At 33.4% G+C, this 14,346-nt stretch overlaps 1 protein-coding gene across 1 annotated transcript in view; it reads right to left on the bottom strand.

Moving 5' to 3' along the window:
• LOC100377106 (1-phosphatidylinositol 4,5-bisphosphate phosphodiesterase beta-4-like) overlaps positions 1–14,346 on the bottom strand; it is a 28,940-nt gene that overhangs the window by 10,597 nt on the left and 3,997 nt on the right. Inside the window, exons 5-19 of the mRNA XM_085494406.1 lie at positions 14,120–14,286; positions 13,507–13,717; positions 13,224–13,317; positions 12,392–12,556; positions 11,831–11,921; positions 11,567–11,650; positions 9,545–9,616; positions 7,725–7,864; positions 5,310–5,454; positions 2,995–3,079; positions 2,425–2,601; positions 1,828–1,930; positions 1,430–1,594; positions 729–828; positions 59–163 (exon numbers count right to left, since the gene is read on the bottom strand). Of these exons, the coding sequence (XP_085350532.1) occupies positions 59–163; positions 729–828; positions 1,430–1,594; positions 1,828–1,930; positions 2,425–2,601; positions 2,995–3,079; positions 5,310–5,454; positions 7,725–7,864; positions 9,545–9,616; positions 11,567–11,650; positions 11,831–11,921; positions 12,392–12,556; positions 13,224–13,317; positions 13,507–13,717; positions 14,120–14,286 (1,904 nt within the window). The remainder of the gene's footprint in view (positions 1–58; positions 164–728; positions 829–1,429; positions 1,595–1,827; positions 1,931–2,424; positions 2,602–2,994; positions 3,080–5,309; positions 5,455–7,724; positions 7,865–9,544; positions 9,617–11,566; positions 11,651–11,830; positions 11,922–12,391; positions 12,557–13,223; positions 13,318–13,506; positions 13,718–14,119; positions 14,287–14,346) is intronic.

Genomic DNA, 14,346 nt, shown 5'->3' with positions numbered 1-14,346 from the left:
TTAAGTATTCTTGACCACTGAATAGTCTTGATACAAATAATGAGTTGAAATGTCTTACCTCCCATCCCATCGGGGACGTAGGTCTTTAGTTCAATGTAACAGAACACAGTTGGCAGTGACAAAGGAAAGTTACCTTCAGTACGCAGAGAAACATGCCGATAACCTAGGAGGATGGGAAAAAATTCAAAAAAAAATTCTGTAAATTGTAATTCCAGTCAACATAATGATGAAGTCTGGTTTAATCATTGAAGTCAGAGATATATACAAGAGACAAGTTCATTCATCTCATTTTTGTTGTGTTTTATTATACGGAAAAATGAACAGTGCCCCCACATTAGAATTGGTATGATAAGTCAAATAAAAGAAGATTTATTTCAGGACCAAAGTGTCTAGAAAATCAAAGCAGTGATTTTTTAAAAAAAACATCAAGAAAGTGGATCTGTACATTGATGAACAAGAAATTGCACCACCAATGGCAGGCACATCCCCCTTTTTTTCCTTCTTTCAAATTAAAAAACAACAACTTCCAAGCATGTGTTTAGAATTGACACACACATAATGACTGGAAACAGATCTAACTTTTTATTGGGGGGGGGGCCTGAAAAGAAGCAACAAAATAAGACGAATAGCGCCCCCACAGGCCAAAACTGTGAAATCCTTTAGTGAAATAATCTACCATAATATTGTGACTATGAACTATGAAGGGCAGTTGCTCCCCACATACATACCTGCCTGTAAACCATCAAGAGGTAGAATTCTCTGACCTAACATTTTGCTGTTTTCGTCATATACAGCAATACGCAAGACAGCAAGGTCCGGCAGTACGACCTGTCAAAGAAAAACATATTACTCAAGGGTCCTAATTTCACATAAACAACATTTTGGAGAGGCCCCTTTTCAGAATCCGTGAATGTCAAGTGTAACTATTATTAACTCACACAAGATTTGCATCAACCTGATAAAACATTTTTGGATTCACAGACCCCCAATTCATCTTTAGTGGTTATAAATGACTGTTTTAATATCATCCATATTTTTAACACGTTTTTTCTTTCTTATCAATGGTGGTTATATTATACTAATGAAACTTAGATTCTTTGTGAAATTTTCACAAACTTGTTTTATTCAAAGGGTTGTGGTCATTGCAGGTAGTGTGTTTGAAATTCATATAAACAAATAATGTAATTTTACTCATATTGCATATACCACTATGGGTATCATATGGAACATAACGCTAGAATGATGACCTTTAACCTTCTGAGCATCAACATTTTTGCAACTTTTTGTGTGTTTTTATGCATTTTACTACCGGTATATGTTTTGGACAATTTTAGCCCAAATGAACGAAATTTCTTATTGGCTACAATTCTTGATCAAAATGTGCGAGTTTAAAATTTGACGCTCTAAAGGTTAAAGATCAAAAATCTACCTTTCTAAAGACAAATGCTTCTTCATTGTAGACAGGGTTGAGGCCATTGTTGGGTACAACTCTAGTCCTGTGCTCTTTACGAATAGTGTCGGTTGGTAGACCATACATATCCACTTCTACGTATGTACCAATTCTTTTATCGGACAAAAATTGACCTGATATGACCTAGATAACAGGAGATATTATGGGATGTCGAGAAACTGATAAGAATGGTTAAACTTCAAAAGGATAATAATTAATACCTCATTATTACGACTACTTATAAATTATATGAAATAAGATGTGAATACTAATGAGTCTAATTTATTTCTAACAAGATGTACATATGCATTTTGGAATACCCACACTTCTATTCCAGATACGCTTCTTATAGCAAGAATAGAAACACTATGGCTTACCTTCACAGAGCATGTGGCAGCAATGACGCCATCTACAGGCGATTCAGAGAAAGGGTCAAATGTTCGATCCGGCCTCCTCATAAAGTCTGGTTTTAATAAATATCTGTGAGGATAAATAATAACGAATAATTATCATAGCACAACATTCACTTGCATGGCTATATGGGAAAGACGAAAGAAAGAAAGAAAATATTGTTCGTTGAATAAATGATGACAGTTTTAATTCTAATTACAAAGACCAAATCATGTTCAGCTTTCACCAAAAGTTTTTTTTTTTTTAGTAAGGTGCCCTCAATTGATTCATAAATTGGGTTAAACAGGATCTGTCTGAAAATAATTTGGATAGTCAAATGTAGCTAGTGGAAATGTACATGGGGAACCGGAAATAAAAGCATACAGAACCATATCTATCCAAATCAAAAAGAACTTAAAGTTTTTCATTATACTGTATACACGTATTGATGTATTGTTGTGTGAACCATAGTGTAAAGTGATAATATTTCCTAATATTTTATATTTTGAATTCAGTGGCTGGCAGGGTGTACTGTTTGGTTATCATGAAAATTAGATGAAATACAATTTTTATTTTATACTCACCCACAAGATGCATTGTACTCAAATTTTCCTTGATTCAGTTGCATACCCAGATCTGGGGTCTGGAAATTCAGGGAGACCATTTGGCACCCAGCATTCCAGAAGATTTGAGGCATGTAGTTACTTGAATCAACTCGGCCACCCTTCGGGTAGATACGGCTCATCTGTCGTTTGTTATAACTGAACCGAAAGTTAAGGAAATGCGAGAACTGCAACAATTGGTTGAAGCATGAATTAATAGACTTGAGTATTTCTCTAAAAGTTTGGCATGCATGATGCAAAAAAATCAAAAAGGAAAGCAATTTTTTTTTTTATAAACATTGAAAAAACCTGTCAACATACAAGCTGGTCTCTGATTGGTTTGACTGTTAAGTGTTAGGGTCAGGTAGCCAATCAGTCACAACCTTGTAAAGTATTGCTCCAATATTGCTGCATCTATCATAAACAAAGGAATAGTAATGTATCTGCAATACTCATCATGTCCCACAATACTTGCGAACACGTGTAGGTGATATAAAACACAGGTTTCCAAATCATTGTAATGTACAACAGTCGACTCAAAACAAAGGATACTTGACAAACTCTATACACTGAGTCTTGATATAACCAAGCCCAACCGATTCGTTAAACGAAGACATATGATAATGAAGATTTTGGTCTAGATGAATCAAAAGAAATGATATATTAGTATTGCTAGAAAATTCAAGTTCAAAACCCTTTATACCATTTATTTATTGTAAATTTCAAATATCAATTTTAGAATTTTTTTTTAGAATCTGTGTAAAGCAGAATGCATATTAAGTGCAGCTTTCTGTTATCAACTGAACACATATAAACATTTTTTTCTTTAGGACATGTCTATTTTGTCAAAATTTATATACATATAACTTATAACTTGGAAGTTTTACATGCAGTAAATTTGTTTTTTTCATGTGCAATATTTTTAATAATTTTCTCTGAGAATCGCCTGATCAAAATCGGTTTCACAAAGTGTGGATTCCCGTGAAAGGTTTTACGAAAGTCCAAGCAAAACTCAAAGGAATGCACTAAAAACAGCAGGCATGGTCAGTTCATATAAAAAATCGTAGCCGTAATAAAATGATAAATCTGTTCTTATGTGCATAACAATAACCATATTAAAAATTTAAAAAAAATGTAAATATATCATAATTGAGACAGACTACAAAACAGTTATGGTGATAGAACTTCCACTGGTGTGGCTTTTTATCCATTGTGTGAGGAATTTTTAATTAGTGAGTCCCGGGAAAAGAACTTTAATAGAAGAATTGAAAATTCCTTTTGTGGATCCTTGACCTTTTCACTACCACTACTAATTTATTCCAAGGTAAAAAAAACTATACACACACAATTTTGACTCTTTCTAAAAGAAAAAAAATCCTATTCAACTTTTTAATTTTTTTATAAAATTAGTATCAACACCACCAATGAAGTTCCTTCACCAAGAAATGTCTGTATTCACAAACAACCAATGGACAGTAAGTACAGCAGGTCATGTGATCATGTGAATAGTGTTGTGTCATGAATTACACTGCAGATGTCCGGCACAATAAAAAAAAAAAAAAAAAAACATTTCGCCCCTTCAACCACAACCCAACCAAAATACGGGAACAAAATGTAAGTACATTGTGATGTGGGTAAACAATATTGTCTAGTGATGATTGATTTCACATATAAATCCTGAAATGACATACACAAATTTCATTCATTTTTATGAATGTACGAAGGACTCAAATATTTAACAAATATATGTATGTATACATCCAGTGATGGGACTCCATCACACGAAAACACTAACATAATAAACACGCAAAACTGAGTATTAATAATACGCAGTATACAAAAGTGTTTTTTTTTCGTATTATAAGCGTGTATTTGCAAAGAAAACAAACCAAACTAACTGTGCAGTGCCGTTTAAAACAACGAAAACATGAGATGCCAAAAGTATATGGCAGGACCAGGAACATGATTTTGTAAAACCAGGAGAGACACGTAGAACGTAAAATTAGCAAAATCAAAAAAACACACTTTTTTAGACTCCAGACAATGTACAACTAATGAATGATGATATGATTTATTGTGTTTGAATGATCCAAAATTAAACACATTTTAATAAAAATGGCTGCCAGGCAAACAAACAAATACTAAACCTATGACCAATAACCACCACAATATTTTATTCCAGTTCTTTGATTTTTCCTTTCTCAAATTTGTTGTGAATCAAGTTGGTAAACAAACCCTCCTGTTCGACAACTGTTACCATTTTCAAACCTTGCCATTGCATGCATATATTCAATCTGGGGGAGGGCGCTATCTTAATTTTAGTCCAACTGAGTCGAAAAACATTAAAATATGGTTTGTTTTGTAATCAAGTTTTGGATTCTTTAAAACAAAGTTTACTTAAAAAGGTGTTATTGTTACATAAATAATTTCACAGAAACATTTTTATAAATCTGATCAAAATTATCCAAGTCGTACTTCAGATTGAAATGGCGGCACTACCGGTAATTCTCATACTCCCATCACTTTTATTTCGCTTGTGGGTCACGCAGATTGAAAGAAGGTTCTTTTTCATAAATAGTGCTAACTTTAAATCAAGGGGTGTCATTCTCACTTACCAAACATGGTCTAATCTGAATGGAATGGCTCAACCTAATAATTAAATAATTTACTCTTGTAAGACAACGTTAGCTATTATAAAAGTATTTAATATTTCCAGTTTTATTATATATATTTTGTTTCAGTCTCTAAATTGGTATTTTTTTTTGACAATGTTGACAAAACGGTCAAAAGAGTAGATAATGGCAAGTTTGTCATATGCACAGTAACAGTGTGAAAAGAAGTGTTGTCACCACTTTAATTCGCTCTACCTTCGGCCACGTCAAAGCCATTGAACTTGACAGGATGCAAATAGTTGACAAGTGAGGACAGAAGGGGGTGAATATTGGTGGTGCCACCAGAATACTGGTAGTGGGCTAACGCTACGGCCACCTCAGAGTCTTCGTTGTTGTCCTCCTGAAAGCAACCAAATTAGACGTTTATCAATTCGCAACACGACTAGTGCCAGCGTTAGTCCACTAGCGTGCTGCCACTACTAACATCTACGCTACGCTAGTGTTAGGGCATTTATACCTTCTGCAACATCAAAGCCTTGGAACTTCACCGGATGGGCGTAGTTGACGAGCGAGGACAAAAGTGGATGTATGTTGGTGGTGGCGCCGGTGTAGTGGTAATTGGCCACCACCGCCGCCTCGTCCTCTGGCGGCAAGTCCGAGTTCAGCTCCTCCCCCTGGTGAACGAACGAATATGATCGCAATACAGGAAAAAGAAAGAAAGAAAAAAAAACAGAAGAAAAGAAAAGAAAAAAAAAGAGAGCAAGTGGTGATGCCTGAATGGAACAATATTTATAAGAAGGAACAAACACTGGGAAAAAAGTTCTAAACAAAACAGAAACAAATCAGTGAAAAGAACTTACTCAGAATATGTAGATAGTATTTTTGGAAACCAAATTTGCTTAAAAAGGATATGATTTTTTCAAAGTTGCAAAAATATCAAACATGCAGTTTTTTTTTTTTTTTTTGCAAAAATGTTTTATTCAGCAGTAATATAGAAAGTATTAAAACTTTAATAGATCGCTATCTGAAGCACTGTCTTCCATATTTTGTTGGAGGTTTTTAACATATGAAGAAAACTGAACTATGGATGGATGGATTTTGATTGATTTTGTCATTCACCTTGCCTGCCTAAAATCTATTCATGTTTTCTGCTTCAGGGTCATGCTAAACAGAGGTAACCTTGGAATCAGTTTGCTTGAATGCCATGGCAACACAAATTAAAAGTCATATAAATTTTGGAAGGAGAAACCTAATGGTGTCGCAGAAAAAAATTCAAAACTTGAAAACTACTTGCTTCGTGCGAATTTGTTATTTTTTTTGTAAAGACCAATGATTTTAATGATGGTGTTAAAAGATTCTGAAATGTCACAAAGAAATCTAAGCTCGGTTATTTTTGGTTCCAGGCTTCCGTCCTAAATATCTTGCATCATGGTTGCATTGCATTGGGTACTGGGTATACTGTCACAGAATAATTCATATGTTGAAAGCTGCCAATAAAATACAGATGACAATACGATAATAACAGAAACAGTGTTAAATTCTGATATTGAAAGCAAAAGCAGACCTTGTCAGAAAAAGTTTGTTAATCGCATAAAGTGAGAAATAGAAAAAAGTAAATATTTGTAAATAATGTTAGTATTCTGAAGAAGTACTTCCACAAAAAACAACAAAAAAAAAAAAACAATGACAAAAGGTTTCAAAGTTGAAATTATTATTTTTAGATAAAAAAATAATTTGATTGAAATCAGATGCAATGTTCAATACAACATGCGGTGCAAACATTGGGAGGTATCGTCAAATTGCCTTCTATGCTGGCGTGTAATTGCGAGTGACACTAAAACAGACCAAAATAAAAATCAATGGCCAAACCCCACACGCTAGTGTACACAGCTAGTTTTAAATCAAACTACAGTGTCGTCCCTATCGCAATTGAACACCAGCACCAATTTGACGATATATAAAAAAAAAAAAATTACGCAACATCACACATGAGAAAATAAGAACAAACTAAGGAATGGATGACGGAGAGAAAATGAGAAGATACGATGAGGAGGATGATGAAGTTTGAATTTGTACCTGTTCGCCCTTTACCTGCTCCCCCTTTACAGGGCGGGTGATGTGAAGAGAAAAGTGAAATGAATCAACAACCAAGAGAAAAAAGTAATGAAAAGAAATGTTGAAAAATTGAAAAAAGTTTCAAAAATTATTTTCAAATTTGTCGGTTTAAAATTTGAGCCAAATTTTCTCACATACAAAATCACAAATACAATAATTTTTTTGTCATGATTTCATACCTAATATGGGCATTGATTTTTTTTCATGACATCATAAGGAATACCTAATATGGATCTAACACATTTACCTTATTTGAATAATGCAACTATTAAAGTATTAAATGTGGTTAACGAGTGGCAAAAAAACACATAAAAGCATAAATATTAGAATGATTGAACCAGGACATCAAAACACATCATATAAGCCATACATGATGTGTGAATGAGTTCTGACTGTTGCAAAACTTAGCATTTAAATGATTCTCTATTTGAAAACTATCATTGTAATGCAAAGAATATGAATATTCAAGACATGTTTTTGCATATTAATGAATATTCATGACACAATTTGCATAAATAACCAGGTATTCACACAAAAGTATTACTGGAACAGTACCTTCTTTGTGACTTTAACACTGGATTGTTTCGGTTTCACTTCATCTTTTGGAGGCTCTGTCACCTCACCCTTGAATTTCAGCTCAGGGTGTGCCTCTTCTAAGGTTGGTACAGTGGGTTTTTCGCCGTTTACAGCAACCTCTGTCGGGTAGGATAGAGGGGTAGGAATATATATAGCAAGTTAGTAAAACAGGTATCGTTTGCGGCTTTTGTATTGCTGTTGTTAAAACAATGTCTTAATAAGACATTCGTTAGATCACAGCAAACGATGCAATGCAGGAAAGACCAAGCAAATATTGATCACCATAATGCAATGATTTAATAAACAGAGAAGTAAACATCTATAAAGCATCTATACCAAGAACTGAAACCAATTAGTGATGCAGAAAAATGTACAGATAGCAAAAAATAAAAAAATAAAAAACACAGAATTTTACTTTAGTACAAATAATGTTAATTAATTAATTAACAAAACAAAACGAAAAAAGCAAACAGTAATTTGTTTACAAAATGATGAGCATGTAGAGTGAGAATCAAAAAGTAACGCTGAAAAATAAACAAGAACCAATTAAGATTAAAAGTGAGGTGTATTTAAAGTTGAAAAAACTGATAAAATGAAAATATATAGAGAGAATAGAAGACAATGAATTGATTTGTTCCATGCGGTAATCGAATATAGACAGAGTGTCCCAGATATCATAACCCAATAGCATCAAACCAATACACATGCACACGCACTTTCATACAGCAATGTGTGTATAAAACTGTAATATGGGTACAGGAAAGAAGACTGCATGTATGCATCAAGAACATGAAGTTAGTGCAATATATACCAAAAAAAAATCAAATGGAGGGATTAACGAGGGTTAAGGTGGGTGGTGGTTAAAAGTCACATTTATGAAAACAGAAAAGGAAGCTGCAAAAAAATGAATTGGACGGCCCCTAGTCATGGTTGGTTTCAGGCACAGATCCAAGAATAGAGAGATATTGAAATGAGGTGGAGTATAACCAGTCTTGTTTTATTGTTAGATAGAGTCACTCCGAATTTAATGGTGAAACAATTCCTGATGAAGACACATCGTGAATCGCTGCAAGCCATCTTGTTGTTCTCTTCAGCATAAATTAAACGCAGTAGCTCAAATGTACGGCATGTTACGATAGTAGGAAATATAGATGACTTTAAATTTGATTTTTGTCATCGTAGATGGAAACTTGTAAATAATACAACAAATATGTGGGTTTTGTTATTATATTATTGCGAACACACGAAAAAGATGTTGCACCGAAGACATTTAAAAACGGTTATTATGCGCTGTAATGTAATTAAAAAAAGTATGGAATTTATCTATTACCATACTGAAAAATAGATTTTCAAAGTATAACCAGAGACATGGAAATGTGTGATAAAAGAGAGGAGTGTGAGAAAAAATAAATAAACAAACATTGAATTGAGAAAGACTTTTGAGATAAAAGATTAAATATTGAGAGATGAAACAGGCCATAATACCGACACCCACATGATAAAAGAAAAGTAGTGACAGCATAAAAAAACACTTGGCATTGTTCCATGCAGTGAATAGGTTTAGATCAAGTGCGCTTTTAATTATTTTACCACCTCAGACAACATCAAGTGCATCAAAAATCATCCCAAGCACCATGAGTGAGGGTGGGCGAAATTACAAACTGCTTCACAAAAAAAAAAAAAAAAAAAAAATTAAATTAAATTAAACAAAATATAAAATATAATATAATATATAAACATAGACCTGTACACACTGAAACAATTGTGTGCAGGGGGGAGGTGAAGTTTAAGTGCTGTACCAGTTTTAGTAGAGTTGTCGTTCGAGATGCAAGCCTTGGGTGGATCTCCAGCTTCAGACTGTGAGTCACTGTCTGGTGAGTTAATAAACAACAAACACACAAACCTATGAGAGGAAGTTCACTCATTCACAGCAAAATGATCGGGGAGAAAAAAAAATTCTGTTACACTTCAAAAAAAGTAGAACAGGATGGGGGGGGGGCTGTTTATAAAACTTGAACTTCAACTGTTGGTTAACTGGGCTTGATGGCAGGTAGTTGGACGGGAACGGATTTGTTTTCTGTGTGAAGTGTGTATTTATGTAAATCAATGTACTTTGCAGTACAATAAATAAAATAATTTGAATAATCAAACTAGTATAGATAAAGCCAATCCCATCCCACCAATCACAATCACTGTTACATCTTGTAATCATGGCAGCTGCAGTACATCTTTGCGAGCGAGTAAGAGGAAATTCAAATAGAGAAAGCTTTCCAGTAGAGTTTATTTTATTTATTTATTAAATTAAGAGTTGAAAAAAAAAGATGCAGATCAGTGATAGAAAAGATTTGTCAAACAAACCACACTTTGTTAAAGTATTACAAACTTGTTTTGATCACTGGGCAATTCCATTATTAAAAAGGGCGGGCAATTGTACCATATGGGAAGCACAGAATGGACTGGTCTAGAAGTTTTTTTTGTTTTTTTTAGGCAATCAAATTAAAAAAAAAAAATTTTGATGTTTATGGGGAACATGTTTATTTTGAGTTTTTCCTAACTTTTGTTTGTACATGAATAAAAAAAAGTTCAAAAATAAGGCTTGATTAAAAATTTATCAGTATTATTAAAAAAAGTGAACTTTTTTTTTTTCATCACCAATTTTATTGCATTCATGTTGCGAAATGAATGAGCTAGGGGCTGCCCTTGTTTTTCGTAGAACTAAATTAAAATAAGTAAATAAATATTCTGAAAAAAACAAAACACAAGAAAATAAAGAAACAGATGAGAGAAATGAACAGCATCACAAGTATGTGTTGTTATGGTTACAGTTAGTAGAAATTAAGCCGTGCATACAATTCTATTATTATAATATGGGTGTTAGTAGACAAGCTTTAGTATTCGGTTACAGACTAGAAAACAAATAGAAGGAAGCTGATTGGTTGTTGTGAAGTCAATTATTAGCATATTAGTGTATTCATATGTGTTAATAGCAGCTTCACATAATTACATACTAATTTTTGGTTTTCTTTCCCAACACACAAGTCAATACTCAGTCATATAATAAATCAGTGATATCATTCCCATACCGCAAATCCCATCCCCACCCAATTCAAAATTGCAACAGCCATGATGACACTTGTTCCTTGTAGCATATTGTAGAAAATAATAAACACAAAATCAATGATTTTACATTTTTACGCAATTTATATATATATATATATATATCCACCTTGCACCAAATACGATTCAAATAAAGAAAATATAGTGATGAACGGAATTTATTCATGACAGGTAGCCTCAATAAATTAACCTACGCTCACCAAGAGATACTTTGATAAGAAATGTAGTAAACAAATCAGATCAATATTTCCCTCAAATGTTTTATTTAATTTGAAGAAAACAAAATTTGCAGTCGGAGCAGCATTACAAGAATTAAATGAGTAAAATTTTTATGAAATTTAACATGTTCTCTACATCATAGGGACAATTTTGGTTTCCGATGAATCAAGCAACAATAATGATGCAATTTTTAAATAGTACATCAAAGAACAGATTAGCATTCTTTTAGTTTATTTACCAAATTTAAACAAAAGTTGAACAAATATGACAGCTGTTCAAAATAAAAAGATAAAATAATTCACCAGTTTAGGGCTGCTAAATTTTCACCAAAAACAAAACAAAACAAAACAAAAATCTGTTGAATTGCAGCTACAATTACATTCCATATTTTCACCAATTTCAAATTCCTTGACAGAAACAATAATTATTCAACAACTCAATTTTTATCAAATATTATAAGTATTAATAACAAAACGAGTTTTTACCAGATGAGTCTTCTCCTTCCACATCATCTGGATCATTGATATCCGCCATCGGTAATCCAGCAACTTTCAACAGCTCTAACTGTCCTGTGAACGGTTAAATACAAAAGAATTTTCAACTAGGAAAAAAAATGCTGTTAACATTCTAAAAATTTAGAATTACAATTTGAGATTGTCATTCACGGTTCGTAGATATTTTTGCTGTCCTAGTATACTCGTAAATGTTGCCTCTTGTGTGAAAGAAATGATATTTTATTTCACACTCACTTTTTTCTACATCCGGTTTGAGCCTCTTGTTCTTGATCAGGATTTTTCTCTTTAGCCGGCTCGGCGGAGGCAATGGTTGACCTGGTTGAAGCTAATGAAATAAAACATAATATATATGCATTCTGTTCTTGCACAATATATATATATACAAGTCTTGAAATTGCTTGAGCTCTCAAATTAACTAATTCCTGACTTCGAGTAGTTGGGTTTTTCCAGAACACCACTTACTAGAGGGCATAAGAAAGTACCCGGATGAGAGTGGTGTTCAGCGCTTGGAGTGGGGTTCAATTAATTTTGTGGAAAAAAACCTTAAAATGGTTATACAAATGAACATCTATTAGAAACTCAAAAATTGTTAATTAACTTCACCGAATAAATCATTCAATGTCTGCCTTTCTGTTGAGTCAGTTGAAATAGAGGTTAAAAACAAAGTAAATCACTGAATCATCTGCCGAGGGCACTATATAACCAGTGGTGACTATCTCTCTGAGTCATAACCACAATGAGTTGATCAGCATACTGTAGATTTCCAATACATAAATGTATCCTTGTCTCACTTACCAAGAAATCCTCCAGGGGCTCTCTCAGTAGAAATTCACCCAACACGTCTTCACAGTACTTGGCTAGTTTATATTGCTGCTTTTTGGTGCAGTGATTCTCAAAACTCAGTATGACAGGGTAGTCTGAGACGACAAAAGCTGTGTCCCGTATAGCATATATGACATCCTAATGACAGACAATATAAAATGAGAGCCAATTAGGAACGAATGCAGCTATAGACATTTGATGTTGAAACTGAATTCAAAATGGCCGCCAAAGTAGATTTTAAGGTACCGATAGTTTTATAACATAGAAGTAATTGATCATGGTAAATCATTCCAAATTTGTTGTGTGATGATTCACATACATGCACACCATTCATATTTAAAGTTTTTATAGAAAGATATAGATGTGTCTTTAAGAAAACATAATTATCCAAAATAATACAAGAAGCGACCATTTTGTAACATTTTCTATAGGAGTCCATGTAAACACAGTATTTCCATAGAAAAACTTGTACTAATATTCAAAATTCTCCAATTTTTCATGACAGTCATTTGTAGACATCAAAACATGTTTATAGCACAGGTCATTGAACCAAATTTTTAGATATGATGAAATGTTTCTGCCATAGAAACCAATTTTAAACTTCTCAAAACACACATTTTCGAGGTCGTGGAAAACTTAATTCGTTGAACATATTTATTTTCTGAAATTTGAATATTACATTAACCCAGTTAACAACAATAACAACTAGATGGGAATTGTTTTCTTGATTGATTTAGCTTAATACGCCACGGCAGATCAAGATGTAAATATACAACTTTCTTAAACTGCCCATCCAATCACTCACCCTAAACAGAACATCTGTACACATGGCTTTCCCATGAGTGATGATCGGCTCCGCATCGTCTCCCTTGCCGTCCCAACAATCTAATTCCACACATCTGTATGGCATAATAAATAATAAAACATGTAGCAATGTGGCCATATTAAACCGTTAAATAGTGTCTGCATGAAACAAATACGCTCCTTTCATTGATTATTGAACACAGCGTAATGAAAATACGTTAGTACAGAATCATATAAAACAAAAAGTTTCGTGCTACTTTCCAGATGCTGTTGTTTTTACTGACCTGCACCCTGATAGCAAGACTTGTCTGTACATCTCCACCGACGATTTACCGCCAAATTGTCGACCTGTTAGGTAAGTATTATGGGATGAGTTAATATAGTAATGTGATAGAGGCTGGTCCATGTCCATGTAGAGTTCCAGACGATCCAGAAACACTGGAGCGTTCTCATCCGACATAAGGTACCGACACAAACCATCTACGCTTAGCTGTTCTGTAAGTAAAGAGATGAGAAAAAGTTGTCAGATTTCTGATTGTTTATTATTATTTCAATCGTCATTAATTAAATATTGACAGGGCATTGACTTCACCAAGGATATATTTCAGTCAAAAATATTATACATAAATACTTTATTGTATATACCTAGACATACTTGTTAAGTATAGAATGTCTTTTAAACCATTATCATCAGCATTTTTTTCTCCATCACATTTTATCTGATTTCTTTTTTTTGATTAATTCCTTTTTTTTAATATTAATTTCCCTCACCAATTATTATTTATTCTGTAATAATGATGCCAACAAATTCCAATATACAAAATGTTTTTTTGGGGGAAAATCAGCAGACCTGAGAGAAGTAAAGATACATTAATATATTTGGCCCATGTTTCTTACCTGCTTTGCAAAATTCATCATCAAACTCGTAAGTACTTATGATCTGCAGAACGCGCTCACGATTGTAAAATGGAAAGAGAATCTCATTCAACCGCGGATCTCGCTGTTGTTCGTTCAGGAAATTTATCATTTGATCCACTGACACTCCACCCCTACTGGATTTGATACTGTGTGGAGAAATAATAATAATGCTTGACAATCTGCAGCAGTAAAGATGAAAAATAAAT

Source organism: Saccoglossus kowalevskii, chromosome 2, assembly GCF_978046115.1.
Source record: "Saccoglossus kowalevskii chromosome 2, keSacKowa6.1, whole genome shotgun sequence".
Lineage (NCBI taxonomy): Eukaryota > Metazoa > Hemichordata > Enteropneusta > Harrimaniidae > Saccoglossus > Saccoglossus kowalevskii.
Note: the sequence above shows the minus strand (reverse complement) of the source record. Positions and strands in the feature narration are given on the sequence as shown.